This window comes from Chiloscyllium plagiosum, unplaced genomic scaffold (assembly GCF_037043375.1).
Source record: "Chiloscyllium plagiosum isolate Xiang-an unplaced genomic scaffold, Cpla_swu_hap1 HiC_scaffold_17, whole genome shotgun sequence".
NCBI classification, from domain to species: Eukaryota; Metazoa; Chordata; class Chondrichthyes; order Orectolobiformes; family Hemiscylliidae; genus Chiloscyllium; species Chiloscyllium plagiosum.
This window is the reverse complement of record NW_028270155.1, coordinates 35,819,297-35,835,315: the sequence shown is the minus strand read 5'-3', so window position 1 is coordinate 35,835,315 and position 16,019 is coordinate 35,819,297. Positions and strand designations below refer to the sequence as shown.

Sequence of the window (16,019 nt, the reverse complement as noted above, 5' to 3'; positions counted from 1 at the left end):
TAGTTCTGGTCACCACATTCAAGGAAGGATGTGGAAGCTTTCGAAAGGGTTCAGAGGAGATTTATTTACTAAGATGTTGCCTGATATGGAAGGAAGGTTTTACGAGGAAGGGCTGAGGGAATGGAGGCTGTTTTCATTGGAGAGAAGAAGGTTGAGAGGCGACTTAATTGAGACATACAAGATAATCTGAGGGTTAGATAGGGTGGACAGTGAGAGCTTTCTTCCTTGGATGGTGAAGGCTAACACAAGGGGACATAGATTTAGGACAGATATCGGGGTAGTTTCTTTACAGAGTAATAGGGGCCTGCCTGGAACAGTAGTAGACTCGCCGACATTGAGGGCATTTAAATGGGCATTGGACATACACGGATATTAATGGAACAGTGTAGGTTAGATGGTCATCAGGTTAATTTCACAAGTTGGCGCAACATCGAGAGCTGAAGGGCCTGAACTGCATTGCAACGTTCTACATGGGGGCAATTTTTTTTTAATTTTTTTTTTTTTTTACACACACAGTGGTTCGTGGGTGGAATGAACTTCTAAAGGAAGTGATGGATATGGCACAGTTACAACATTTAAAATACATTAAAATATTGTCTTTGATAATCAAGGGTGCCTATTTTGGGAGATAGGGGCACTAGATCCCAGCCAGACTTCCACTATCCTAATGCAACATGAATACTGACTATATACCACACATTTGGAGAAATCCTTGCTTAAGGTATACAAGATGCTAAAGGGAATGCACAAAGTAGACCAGGATATTTCCTTTTGTTGGATAATCTTGAATGAGAGGTCAAAGTCTTAGGTTAAAGGGTAGAAGATTTAAACCAGAGATAAGAAAATGGTTCTCTCAAACAGAGAGGATGGATGCAGAACATGAGTAGATTTAAGGAGACAATAGACATTTTCTTCATTTGTTAATGTGTTGAAGGGCTATGCAGTGGGCAAAAAAGTGGAGCTAAAGCAGAGATAAGATCACCCATGATCATACTGAATGGCAGAGCAAGTTTGAGGGACTGAGTTGTCTACTAATGCTCGTAGATCTTCTGTTATGTTCTTCTTAGGTCACGAGAGGGAGAGGAATAAAGAGCAATAGTGATAAGGGATTCCACAGTCAGGGTATCAAACAGGTACCCTATTGCATTAAATGTGATTCCAGGATGGTAAGCTGTGTCCCTGATGCCAATGTCAATAATGTTATGAAGAAGCTGCAGGACAGTCATCTGGGGAGGGTATCAACCAGACATAAATAGGAAGAGGGATGAGATACTGAAAGCAGATTTCAGGGAGCTTGAAAGGAAATTAAAAAGCAAAACCTCGAGCAGTAATTAATCCCAGTGTCACAGGGGCAGAAGAACTAGAGGATTGATTGATTGAATAGGAGAAAACTGGTGTAGGAGAGAGAAGGCATCAGATTTCTGAGGAATTGGGACCTGATCTGGGGCAGGTGGGACTTGTGATAACTGGATGTGCTATATCTTTACAGGACTGAGACTGATATTCTCCCAAGGAAATTTGATAATGCTGTTGGGGTGTGATTAAATTAGTCTGTCAGATTGAAAGGAACCTGAAGGGTAACCCAAATTGGAAGGAAGTAATGTTGATAACAGGAATTTGAAAAGCTGCTAAGATGACTCGAAGATAGGAGAAATTCATCCGAGCATTGAGTATGTTCAAATGTGGAGTGATGTCAAAAAGGCAAAGTTAAAGGCACTCTACCTGAACGTATGCAGCACTCACAAGAGATGATCTGAAGGCATAAATTGAGGCCAGATGGCTATGATTTACTTACCATTATAGAAACATGGTTGCATGGCGTCTATGACTGAAAATTTAATATTAAAATATTTTTGACATTTAGGAAGGATACTCAAAATGGAAAAGGAGGTTGAGTTGCACTGATAGTAAGTGATGATATCAGCACATAAGTAGACTTTGGATTGGAAAAAAAATTGATTGGAGCTAAGTGACAGCAGACACTGGTTAAAGTTATTTAAAGAACATCATGCAGTAGAGATAGGGTTTGAGGTTAAATGGGAGATGGGAGAAGCATATATCATGGGACTCACCATATTCGTGGGAGAGTTCAATCGGTCTATACATTGGTAAAATAATTGAGCACAGCTACAGGGAATAAGTTTCAAGAGTGCATTAGTCAAGGTCATCTACAGCAATACATTGAGAACCAGGTATTGGATAGATAATTTTAAATCTAGTATCAAATAATGAAAAAGGGCTAATTAATAACCATGATGTGAAATAATACTTTGAAAAGATTGGAAAGCAGCAAATAGAAATGGAAAATAACAAGGAAGAATGTAAAATAAGTATATGGGATCGGAAAAAAAATTTAGTGACATTAAAAAAGACAAAGCCTAAATTATTCACATGGTGATAAAAAGGCCTAACACGTGTTCAAGGAGACATGAAACTGGTAGAGAATGCTTGATTTGGCAAGTCAATAGCCATTACTGTGAAAAGGATATGTAATGTTGTATGAAAAAAGTTCTTGAGCTTGGAAAAACTCTACATACTTCCAATTGTCAACACCAGTCAGAATTGCCACCCTTCCCCTTCTGAACTGATCAGTGAGCAGGTAGCCAAATATTTCATGTGTCTGTGAGGAAATCTGCCTCTGGCAGCCCAGCATCAATATATGGAGAAGATCTGAAGGCCAACATCTTCAAATCCTTGAGACCCTGTCTGTCTTCAAGCACAGAGATTATTTCTTTCATGTAGTTCAAACTGGATGCAAGTGCTTAGCAGTTTATACCATTAAGACTTCAATGCCTTTTCTACAATGAGGTGAACAAAATTGCAAACATCACTGTACTGTGACCTTAACAGATGTTCGCAACATTTTGGGAGTGTATATATGTTGTAATTAAGTAGTAGTTGAAAATGTTACCTGCTCAGGACTAATTTCGATGGGGTCTTTCATAATGACCCAAGTGACACATTCATTTTGAGGTGGAGAGGTCAGAGAGCCAGGGTATGTCCAGTAATCCGAACAAGATGGAATCATGCAGGCAGGATCAAAATTAAGGAATTCAATTGCTGCATCCTGCAGGTATGTACAAATAAATTACAATTTCGGTAATTAATGATACAGGATTTCCTCTTAAGATTTCTTGACTATTCGTGAGATTTGACAATTGAATTATTTGTTTTGTCACTGATGCTTCTGAAGACTACATATCAAGTGGTTAACAATTTTAGGGATATATATATATTATTTTAGGTTTCTTCTCCCTGTAATTAGGTAGAATGGACCATGAATATTACAACCTTTTATACACAATGCACTGACATGACACTGCAATCATATCCTCATTAAAACTTGTAGCCATTACATGGAACAGAGCAAATAACTCATACTGCAGGAAATGCTTCTTTAGAATAATGATCATCACCAAGATTTGTACTTACATAGCGCCTTAAAATGTAAAGGCGATTTCCAGGAGAGTTCAGAAACTGAACTGGAACAGCCAGATAAGTACTGTGGTCTCAAGACCAAGTAGGAAATTAGGAAGGTACTCACCTCCTTACTCCCTAAAGCCTGTCAACTACCTAAAGGCACAAGTCAGAAGTGTGATGGAATACTTCTCCCTTTCTTGCATGAGTGCAGCTTCAAGAACATAAGAAGCTTGACACCATCCAGGTCAAAGTAGCCACTTGACTGGCGTCACATCTACCAACATTCACTCCCTCCAACATCAATGTTCAGTACAGTAGTGTGTACAATCTATGACACAGAAACTGCAGAAATTCAGCAAGGCTCTTTGGAGAGCACCCTTGAAAACTATGACCTTTACATTTAGAAAGACAAGGACAGAAGATACATGGGAACACCATCATCATATGTAAATCTGACATGGAAATCTATTAACATTCCTTCAATTTTGATGTGACTAAATCCTGGAACTCACTCCTTATGACACTGTAGATCTACCCGAAGCATATGGAATGCAGCGATTCTAGAAGGCAGCTCACAACTTCATTCCCAAAGGCAGTTAGACATAAGAAATACCTTGCTAGCAAGGTGGCACAGTGGTTAGCACTGCTGCTTCACAGCGCCAGAGACCCGGGTTCAATTCCCGCCTCAGGCGACTGACTGTGTGGAGTTTGCACGTTCTCCCCGTGTCTGCATGGGTTTCCTCCTGGTGCTCCGGTTTCCTCCCACAGTCCAAAGATGTGCAGGTCAGGTGAATTGGCCATGCTAAATTGCCTGTAGTATTAGGTAAAGGGTACATGTAGGGGTATGGGTGGGTTGCGCTTCGGCGGGGCGGTGTGGACTTGTTGGGCCGAAGGGCCTGTTTCCACACTAAGTAATCTAATCTAATCTAATCAAGTTCCAAGCATGAACAAAAAAATTAGACAGCAGCATTAGACAATGAGGCACATAACCTGATATGAGAATTTCAGATGATTGAAAGCTTAGTCAAACTGTTGGGTTATAAGGAGTATTACAGAGGAAGGAGAGGTGGCAGAAAGGTGGAGAGGTTTAGAGTGTGAATTCCAGAGCTCACAATCCATGAAGCCTAAGGCATGGCCATCATTGGTGGAACAAGTAAAATTGGGATGCCAGAAGTAGATGGTTGCAGACTTCAGCCAGTTCCACAAATGTTTTCATCTGAGAAAAGAGTCCAGTCAACCTATTGTGTGCATCAGCATCTTACTAAATTCATCACCCTATAATTCTTTCTTTGAGCACTAATTTTATTTAAAAGGATTTAGGGTAATATTTGGCATAAAAAAAGGGGGTGGGAGTGGGTGAGTCCTTTCTTATTGTCACTCCAGATTATTCTTTCACTAGTTGATTAGTTCTTTTAAATTCTGTTATGAAGAATTTTCAGATGACCCTCTAAAATACTGTAATGCTCTGAATAAAACTTCCATCCTCTTTCAAACAGCATCTCTCTTCTATGTACCAGTATTATGACCATAATATAGGATGGGAGAGAAAGTCTTCAGGAACCTTGGAACAAGACTTTGGATAATCACTAAATAATGAATAGCTGAATTCATTGGACAAAGAATTAGTCGTTTCCCAAGCAAAGGTTTTCCAGTACATTCACAATACTGATAATTACCTGACAATGCAGAAAATTGTCCAAGAACGCTCTGTCCACAAAAGGTAGCAAAAGTTCTTTCCCAATAATCTACTCTCAATCACCAAAGTGATGCAAGGAGTCATCAATGATGCTCTCAAACAGCACCGATTGACCAAAAGGCAATTTGGTCTCTGCCTTGACAGACTACATTACAGCCTTGGTTCAGATATGGACAAAAATTCAGAATCCCAGAGCAGAGATGAGAAAATAACTGGCCTTGAAATTAAAGCAGCATTGTTAGAAAATTAGCAAAGTGCTCTAGAAATGAGCACAGATCTGCACTCAATATCCCAGGTGGTTAATCAGGGTTTTGTACAGCTGCAGCATACTTTCTGTATCCTTCATTAGCTTTCTTGATTATTTTCTGCATCTGTTTGTGGCATTTAAAGATGTCTACACCTGAATTCCCATATCTCTCTGATAGTCACTGTATTTAACTTCATAACATTTAGGAAGTATTCTGATCTATTCTTTTTGGGTTCAAAATGGATAATCTTCCACTTGCTTATATTGAATTTCATCTACCACACTTCTTTCCATTCACCCATTATGGAATTGTACAGTACTGAAGAGATCCTTTTGCTCATTGAGTCTAGACCGCCAAAAATATACTACCTGCACTCATGCCACTTTCCTACACCAGGCATTTGGCCTTGAATGTTTGTGACACTTCTATTGCTTGTTCAAGTACTTTTTAGAAAGTTTTGAGCTTTCCAGTCTCAACCACCCTCCCAGGCAGCCAATTCCAGTCACCTACCACCCCATGGATGAAAAGGTTTTTCCTTAAATCTCCTCTAAATGTCTTACCTTTCACTTTAAAATTATGCCCACTTGCTGTTGACTCTTTGATTAAGAGGAACAGCCCATTCCTATTCACCCTGTCCATGCACCTCATATCTTAGACACCTCTACCAAAACTCCTTTAACTTTCTCTATTCCAAGAAATCAACTAGCGCTTACCCGCCTATCATCAGAGCTGAAATTCTCCAGTGCAATTACATCCTTTCTAGTGTGGTAACCAGAAATGCACACAGTACACCAGATGTTGCCTAACCAAAAATCTTCACAGCTCCCTGCCATGACTGATCCCTCTGTTCCTCTGAGTTGCCATTCATTGAGTATGCCCTCTGATAAATGTGAGGTACTGGAATTTGGAAGAAGGAATAAGACAGAGTTAAATTCTACCTGCCGCTAATCTACCCATCTAACCAATCCACAGACAGAATGTAGCTGTAAGAGGTTGGGGATTAGGAAATCTTATTGAGACATTCCATAAGACTATATTGTATATACTTGATTTGAGTGTGCTGGATGTTAAAAATTCGGAGCAAGTCTATTACAACAAGTCTATTACAACAAGTTCAATCTATTGCAAATTTGCTAATAAATTGAGGGTCTCATAGGTAGCAAAAGAGGTAAACCTTCATTATGCTAGTTTAAATTAGGAGAACATAGACTTTTTCTTATTAATGCAGCCTTATTTTTGGACCCCAACATCCATGACATAAAGGAGTTCCAGTGTGGTTGTCAAAAATGGAACATTATCTTGCACTGATGTCCTCATCTTAGTGAACACAAAAGAAAATCTAAACCATGGAATGAAGCCATTAATATTTGGTGTAAATATTAATTTTTCACTTTAACTGAAATACAAGTTAGACTCTGATTCTTAAGTAACAAAAATACAAATCAGTTTTTCTATAAAGCAATGGTTGCATTCTTGTGCAATACTGTGTTATAGAAAATTTGCGCTTTAGAAACAGTGCTTGAAGTGTTGGTGATGTAATCGCGTTACAGCCAACATGTTATAAACATTTGCACTTTAGAAACAATTTGTCAATCGCGTGACAGCAAATTTGCGTTGACCAAATGTGCGTTATAGCAGAATGACCTGTATTCGAATTGAATTGTTTGAGCATACTCTATTCAGGTTTCTGATTGCACTACTCTTTTTTTCAAATTGAGGAAAACATGAATAATACCAATGGTGCATAAATCCAACAGTGAAAATAAACAGAAAACTAGTTAAAAGGAATACCTACCTTGTGTTTAACAGCTGGCAATGCATCAACAAGTTTCTGTAGTCGATCGTGCCTTTTTCCAAGCTTTTAACAAAATAAAGAACTCAATCAAAAGTGTACATTATACATAATTCTTTTAAATATTCTGTGGAAACTACTTTATTGTTGAAATTACATTCATATAGTAGGACTTTCTTCCCGCACCTTGGGGAATCCTAGCAATAGGCGAAAGACTGGCAAATGCATTTGATACATAGATCTTTCCCAGTGCAAAAGACTGGAAACCCGTGGAGTCTTCTGGAGTCAGTGTCATACAGCACAGAAACAGGCCTTTCAGTCAAACTTGTCCTAGCCAATCAGGTTTCCTACCTAAACTTGTTCCATTTTACTGCGTTTAGCCCATATTGCTCAAAATCTTTCCTATTCATGTACCGAGTCAAATTCTTTTAGATATTGTCAGTGTACCCACTACAAGCGGGCATCAGAGCCGCCCTGCTTTTGCCACGGGACTATGCCTACATCAGGAAACGATAAGAATTCATTTTGTGTTTTAAACAGCAGTCGCAGCTTTAAACCCACAGAACTCAGCAGCTGCCGGTCCGCCCACGTGACCGGGAGATAGGAGACAGAGGACAGATAAAATCCACACTAGACCAACACTACCCATGACTCGTGGGCCAAAACTCCGGAATTAATTAATATGGAAACCCATCTCCTAATCACATCAAGAGACTGACTGAAACACACCCATACCCATCGATACGGAGCCACCCTGACACAAAGGACAGACATCCACCATACAGGAACGGACAGACCAATACACACCAACACCCCAAGGGAACAAAGGGGGGTGCTAACCCCTGCCCTCTTAGAGAGAGACAACAGATAATACCCGGACCCATTTTACATAAACCAATTAGTACCCTATTGTGTGTGCCCTGCAACTCTCCTGGGACGGCAGGAAACATACTGTTTGCATCTACTCCAGTGATGGGGAACTATCATCCCATTCATCCTCAAATTCCACACATCCTGACAATTAAAAGTATATAATATGCAGCTGCGCGCGGGAAGAGGAGAGTAGCTGAGATTCGGACCTCGGTTGGTCTCCGCCGGCGTTACTGTGGGCGGCACGGTGGTTAGCACTGCTGCCTCACAGCGCCTGAGACCCGGGTTCAATTCCCGCCTCAGGCGACTGACTGTGTGGAGTTTGCACGTTCTCCCCGTGTCTGCGTGGGTTTCCTCCGGGTGCTCCGGTTTCCTCCCGCAGTCCAAAAGATGTGCAGGGTCAGGTGAATTGGCCATGCTAAATTGCCCGTAGTGTTAGGTAAGGGGTAAATGTAGGGGTATGGGTGGGTTTCGCTTTGGCGGGTCGGTGTGGACTTGTTGGGCCGAAGGGCCTGTTTCCACACTGTAATGTAATGTAATGTAATCTAATCTAAACGTACCGATTGTTGAACCGCACTCTGGGCTCGGACTGATATTATTTCATCCGCGCTAACAATTGGGGGCTTCGTCCTGGTTAACGACGGCTGCTGGATCCCTGCGACGGCACTGGGTGAGTATCTTTACTCTTTTACTTCTTGCATAAAAGTCTCCCAGTGCCCCTCAAGGGACTTCACTGCTGGCCGTTATCTGAACCTGTGAACAGAGTGAGTCCGGCAGTCGTGTAACGGTAGAGTACTCTTTAAAAGTGTGTGTGTGTGTGTGTGAGAGAGCGATCCTTCGCAGGTGGGCGATTGGGGTCGCGGAACACTAGTAAAAGTGTGCGTGATTATTATTATTATCGTTTATTGTCAATGTGCTACTGTGACTGATGGACTATCCTTGGACCAACGACTTTAGGTACGAGACCCTGACAGATTGACCCCCCCTGTTAAAAACCGACCAAACAAGCCTTCCTGGTTGACCTCTGCAGTGGGAGTTAGGGGACCCCATTGTACGTTGAGCCCGGTTTTAGCGCCTTCCTTGTGTAAGCGGTAGAGGTTGGGAGGTCTACGCGTGCTACAAGAAGGGAAGTCCTCCAAACCAGCCCGAGACGTGGGGCCTTTGGGCCAACCGGCGGTTATACGCTCTGCCCATTGACCTCGCGGTCCCGAGGTATTGGCCCCTGTAGGATCAGGCGCGGTTAGGTCTGACTTCACGCCCCCCCTCCTTGCACTCGGGCCCCTGGTTCACGCCCAGTGTTTGTGGGGTACACACGGCCGCTGAACGTCAGGCGGTGAGAGAGAGAGAGACTCACGGAAACCCGGGGTTGCGCGCTCAGGAATCGACACGCGCCCCGTCTGTAACTATCCCCCCCCCCCCCCCCCAGGTTAACCCGCAGGGCTAGGGTTCGACTTACAGGGGGTGGGCTCCCCGACTGGGAGATTAATAAGCCAGTGCCAGCGACATCCCTTAGCACGCCTGCTAGCTTTACTTTAAATTAGCTTCTGTTAAGTTACACCCGCTGCGCCCCTACCATGGGTGGGAGCGCGGCCAAAGACCTAGATTGGGGGCCAGAGGGTCCCTTACCCGTTTTATAGCCGACAAGAATAAGACACTTATTAAGGCTATCCTTCGCTCAGGCTGGGAACCCGCTGACCCGCTGGATGTACAGCGCGAGTGGTGGGCCCGCCAGAAGAAAGATAGGTACGAGAAAGCTTGCGTCCTGGTGCTGTAGGCACACGTCAGGCTTGCTGGCAAGGTTCAGCTTTATGTCCAAGACAAGAAGCAGCAGGCCACGGAGCATCTAGAAGCCCAGGCACTTGCTGCCCATACGGTTTTACCAACCTTAACCGATGCACCCAGCGCCCCGCCATCCCCCACCTGGTACTGGGAGGGGCTCATGGACAATCAGGACCCCCGGGAATCGTGCTCGGGCTATGCCTGTGCAGCCCCGGTAAGAGTTGAATATACCCCCGGGGGAGGGGATAGGGGACGGGCCACGACCCTTGCCCATAACCCCCGCTTTAAGATGACCTACGTCTCCCTGACCCCGGGCGACACCATGAAACTTCTGGACAGGCTCCCCGCCCTTAAGCCCTGGCACAATAACGCAGAATTCTGGCAGAGGCTTAGGGAGATGCAGATCTGCCACAACCTTCACAATAGGGATGTGGCCGGCCTGGTTCGGACCAAACTCCCGGAGAACCTGTGGTCCAGGCTCCGGCCCGCGCACCAGGCCGGGTCCTGGTGCGCTGACCTCAGCGACAACCGTCGCGAACAGGAGGTTGCCCTCGCCGACTTCAAGGCTGATGTCAGCGAGGTGCTCGGCCATACACCTGTCGACTGGAACGCTATTGTGGGTATCACTCAGAAGCCTGGGGAGTGCGCCCAGGAATATGGGGTCCGCAAGTTTGAGGCATTCCGAGCACACAGCGGGGTTCCCGACGCTGATAGGCAGAACCCCGCATTCATTCAATTATACAAAGACGGTCTGAGCCCCACACGCCAGGCAGTCCTACGGACGTGCCTGGTGCCCTATGTCACCTTTGCGGAGCTTGAGAACTGGGCCATGTCCCTTGCCAACCGAGCGGCACCCGCCATTGCGGCAGTTTCGACGGACGGACCGGACGTTTGCTTCTGCTGCGAACAGCCAGGACACCGAAAAGCCCAATGCCCACTCTCTTTCCGACGTCCCTGGGGCCAAAAGGGGGGCCGGCCACCCTCACAGCCGCACTCTTCACGCCCCCACGACCAGGTGCGCCCCAGACAAGGGGTCAACAGCGACCTCGGACCCCACAAAACCCGCAGCCCAAGCCCGAAACCCACCACCCCCGACTAGGATCAACTCAGTCGGGGCCAGCTGCTCGAGCTTTTACAGATGCTCGCTCGACGCAAAGACTGAGTAGCGTCGGCCCCCATCCCGGGGGCGTCGGTCTCCCTCACTGACCTCGACCTTTCCTCAACCCACCACTCCATTTCCATTAAAGGAGTTGGGGGGAGCTCGGTTATTGCACGCCGAAGCGAGGCTGTCCTCTTAGAGGTGGACAACATTTTACTCCCCGTACATTTCTGGGTTTGCCCAAACCCGGAGAGGATGATTATGGGTATCGACCTCCTGGGCGAGCTGGGGGAGGTGGTGGATGTGTTCCACCATCGCCTCCTGTGAACATCCCGCGATCTTCACAAGAGCTCCCACGAGGGGAGATGGGTGCCCACTAAATCCGTCGCTACACTTGCATCCAGTGTTCCCATCGCCCGGGACTGGGCCAAGGACGGTGCCTTCGGAGCCGTCTGCCAACTAGTCCCGGAGGTGTGGGCCACGAGCAAGCAGGACTGCGGCCTCGTCCGTTCTCCTCCTGAGCGGATACCCAAGCCCGTACACGCCCCGCACCGACAATACCCGATTAAACCTGAGGCGCTGCGCGCCACTGAGGCAAGAGGCCCTTTATGACAACGTCCGACACACAACGACACAGACAGGACATAGTCAACGATGCTCTCACAGGACTCAACACGGGGACATCCGTAGTAAACTCCCTAGACATCCAGGGCCTTAACGAAAAGATCGAGCAACTAAAAGGGGTAATGAGGGACCTGCTACAGACGCCTCTCACAAATCAGGCAGACCAGGCACGCCTGGGGGGAGAGGGAGCATACACCCAGCTCGACGGCATTGCAGTCCTGGAGACACACGTCCACACCATTAACCGCCTTATAGACCGGGAAAGAGAAAACACAGCCCATATCCACGAGGGGCAGCTGTGCCATGCGTATGGCCTGTGGATGGTAGCCCAGATCCGGCATAATCTTGACCAGGTCCAAAGGGGGGAGGTGCCCGACTGGATCGACAGTGCCAAACTGGCCTCACTCGCGGGGCACTCCGGGCCGCTCGACAGCCGGACTCTGAAGGGTATGACCAGAGTATATCCAGTGGTTCCCGACTGTGAGGTCAGTGAGGCGACAGGAGTCGGGATTGTCCTCCTGATCCCTGTGGTCACCCCAGAGTTGGGGCCATTTCCCCTGTTTCACATTGAGAACATCGGAGTCATACGGGAAAACGCTTCCCTCAAATATCGATTAGCTCACCACACAGCCATATCTCGAAATGGCGCTGTGTACGGGGTGCCGCGGGGGGCAATTACCATCTGCCCTCACCCCTTACGAAGGAGCGGACTGCGGGTTCAACCGGACACAGGGCTGCACCCTTGAAATCGAACCCATGGGCCCCCACTTCACTAGGGCGGGGTATGGTGAGGGGGGACGATATTGTGTCTCCACTCTTGGAACCTCATTTTGGTACAATGGACTGCAGTGCCCGATTCCCCAGCACGAGTTCTGCTTCACCCCCAGGCGCCCAGTCACGGTTGGGCAAGCTCACATCTCAGAGGTCCGACGACGGAACCCCGAGTCCATACAAATTACTGATAAATTCAGGGACACCATCAGGGAATATCAGGAGCCTGAACAAGCCCCCATCCCACATTTGGCTGAGGTCTTATAGGAGCTTAGGACCCGGGTAGGACACTCAGTGAAATTGTATCACCAGTTGCAGTCGCATGTAAAGGACCTAGAGGAGGACACAGACACAGCTCTGCAGTCCCAGGGGTGGGCGCAGAGGGTGTGGGATTGGGGCCTGAACGTAAACATTCATCCCTGGATCCGAATCATCTCGCACACCATTGTAGGCATACAGTTACTGCTGGCTCTGGCCTGGCTCCTGCTGGCATGTCATTCATGCCGCCAGCACAAGAAACGAAAGTCCAGGAAGACCATGCTCCATGCCATCGACTCCTGGCGGGCGATCAGGCACTGTGAGCTCATAGGGCTCGAGTTAATGTGACCATCTCCCGGGACTATCCAAAGGCCCCATGACTGCAGCATGACGGCCGGCGGAATGTACCGGGCGAGGAGCCGACTTTTAAAATATCGGCATCGGGGGTGTGGACGTGTCCAACCCCTTGCCGAAAGGGGGGACTGCAAGCGGGCATCAGAGTCGCCCTGCTTTTGCCACGGGACTATGCCTACATCAGGAAATGATAAGAATTCATTTTGTGTTTTAAACAGCAATCGCAGCTTTAAACCCACAGAACTCAGCAGCTGCCGGTCCGCCCACGTGACCGGGAGATAGGAGACAGAGGACAGATAAAATCCACACTAGACCAACACTACCCATGACTCACGGACCAAAACTCCGGAATTAATTAATATGGAAACCCATCTCCTAATCACATCAAGAGACTGACTGAAACACACCCGTACCCATCGATACGGAGCCACCCTGACACAAAGGACAGACATCCACCAGACAGGAACGGACAGACCAATACACACCAACACCCCAAGGGAACAAAGGGGGGTGCTAACCCCTGCCCTCACAGAGAGAGACAAGCAGATAATACCCGGACCCGTTTTACATAAACCAATTAGCACCCTATTGTGTGTGCCCTGCAACTCTACTGGGACGGCAGGAAACCTACTGTTTGCACCTACTCCAGTGATGATGGGGAACTATCATCCAATTCATCCTCAAATTCCACACATCTTGACAACTAAAAGTATATAATATTCAGCTGCTCTGCTCTTCCCGCGCGCAGTTGCGATTAGGACCTCGGTTGGTCTCCGCCGGCGTTACTGTAGCAATAAATGTTACCGATTGTTGAACCGCACTCTGGGCTCGGACTGATATTATTTCATCCGCGCTAACACCACCTTTACCACTTCTACTGGCAGCTCGTTTCTTATATGCCCCTCCGGTCTTTTTTAAATCTTTCCCCTTCCATTTTAAATTTATGCCCTCTAGTTTGGACTCACGTACACTGGGGTAAAGACCATGACTATTTACTTTATTTATGCCCCTTATTAAATGTAAAAACCACTATAAGGTCTCCCCTCAGCTGCCTACACTCGAGATAGAAGTCCCAGCTTATCCAGCCTCTTCTTGTAACTCAAATCTTCCAGTCTCAGTAACATTCTTGAAATTGTTTTTCACCCTTTTCAGTTTAATAACAACTTTCCTTTAACATAACCAGAATTGTACATAGTACTCCAAAGTGGCCTTACCAATGTCTTGTACAACGTAACAGGATGTCCCAACTCCTGCACTCCAATGCTTTAACTGATGAAGGCAAACATGTTAAATGCCTTTCCCATCACCCAATTACCTGTGACACCACTTTCTAGGAAGTACGTACCCCACACCCCTAGGTGTCTGTTCGACAACACGCCCCAGAGCTCTACCATTAATTTTGTTAGGCCTGCCCGAGTTTGTCAAACCATAATGCAACACCTTTGAGTGAAACTGAGATTCCTTGGCCCACTGGCCCATTTGACCAAGATCTCATTGTGCTCTTTGATAACCGTTTTCACTGTTCACTACACTACCAATATCAGTGTGATCCGCAAACTTACTGACCAGGCCTCCTTTATTCTCATCAAAATCATTTATAAAACATTGAACAACAGTGGACCCAGCACTGGCCCTTGCAGCACACTGTTGGTCACAGGCCTCCAGTCTGAATAATAACCCTTTACCACGAGCCTCTGTTTCCTACATCAAACCAATTTTATATCCAATTGACCAGCTCTTCCTGGATCCCAAGTGATCTAACCTTACTAACCAATTCACCATGTCGAACTTTGTCGAAAGCCTTGCTAAAGTCCACGCATACAACATCTAACGCTCTGCTTTCATCTATCTTCTTGGTTACCTCTTCAAAAAACTCAATCAAATTTGAGAGATACAATTTCTCAAGCACAAAGCTATGCTGACTCTTCTTAGTCAGTCCGTGCCTTTCCAAATGCATGCAGATCTGTCTTTCAGAATCTCCTCCAACAACTAACTCACCACTGACTTAAGACTCACTGGACTGTAGTTCCCTGGCTTTTCCTTGCAGCTTTTTTAAAATAATGCCACTCTACAATCTTTTGACACCTCACCCATGGTTGCTGATGACACAAGTATCTCTGCTAGGGGCCCTACTATTTCTTCCCTAGCTTCCCACAATGTTCTGGGTAATTTGCTCAGGTATTGAGAACTTATCTGTCTTTATGCATTTTAAGACCTCCAGCACCACCTCTTCTTTAATGTATATTTTTTTCAAGACATTTTCCTGAGTTTCCTATCTTCCATATATTTCACCACAATAAATACTGATGAGAAACATTTGTTTAGGATCTTACCCACAGGATCTTATCCTGTGGTTCCACACATAGACAGACTAGTTAATCTTTAATGAACTCATTGTCTCTCTGGTTATTCTTTTGCCCTTAATATATATGTAGAATCTCTTTGGGTTCTCCTTTACCCTACCTGCCAAAATGATATCTCATGTCTCCTTTATTTCCCCTTTAAGTGTACTCCTATTCCTCCTCAAGAGATTCACTTGATTCCAGCTGTCTATATATATGACATATGCTCCTTCTTTTTCTTGATCAGAACATCAATACCTCTTGTCATCCAGTGTTCCCTACTCCTGCCAACCTTGCCCTTCACATAATAGGAACAAGCTGGCCTAAACTTCTGTTATTTCAGTTACAAATCTTGATTGCTAATGATAATGGCATCTTGGAGCACAAATATCAAACCGCCAGCTCTGTCTGGACTTTCTGCCCCAAGCCTAAGCACACAGCCTACCCAAAGGAAAACCTGTGTATGGAGTGTATCTAGGCCTCATTAATTCTCTGGGGCAGGATAACCAATGCATGTCACAATTTTATAGGTACAGGATTGAGGTAATCACTAGGTGTCAATGAAATGAAATGTACTGTCATGATTTGAGACAAGTAATAATCCAAATCATCTGCAAATGCTAAATTATTTGACGTTACCTTTAGAAATACTCCTATAACAGCTAGGCCATCTTCAGACAAAATGGCTTCATCACTGTTGTTGCATTTTACTGGATTCCAGTGAACCAAATGAAGCTAAAATAGCAAGAATAACAATCTGTTAAAT

At 45.7% G+C, this 16,019-nt stretch overlaps 1 protein-coding gene across 2 annotated transcripts in view; it reads right to left on the bottom strand.

Annotated features, from left to right (window-relative positions):
• The window catches only part of ca5a (carbonic anhydrase 5a), a 45,348-nt gene that overhangs the window by 8,465 nt on the left and 20,864 nt on the right, over positions 1-16,019 (bottom strand). Inside the window, exons 4-6 of one of the 2 annotated variants that reach the window (XM_043706811.2) lie at positions 15,893-15,988; positions 7,160-7,222; positions 2,912-3,067 (exon numbers count right to left, since the gene is read on the bottom strand). In XM_043706811.2, the coding sequence (XP_043562746.1) occupies positions 2,912-3,067; positions 7,160-7,222; positions 15,893-15,988 (315 nt within the window). The remainder of the gene's footprint in view (positions 1-2,911; positions 3,068-7,159; positions 7,223-15,892; positions 15,989-16,019) is intronic. The other variant, XM_043706812.2, reaches the window with a different exon arrangement.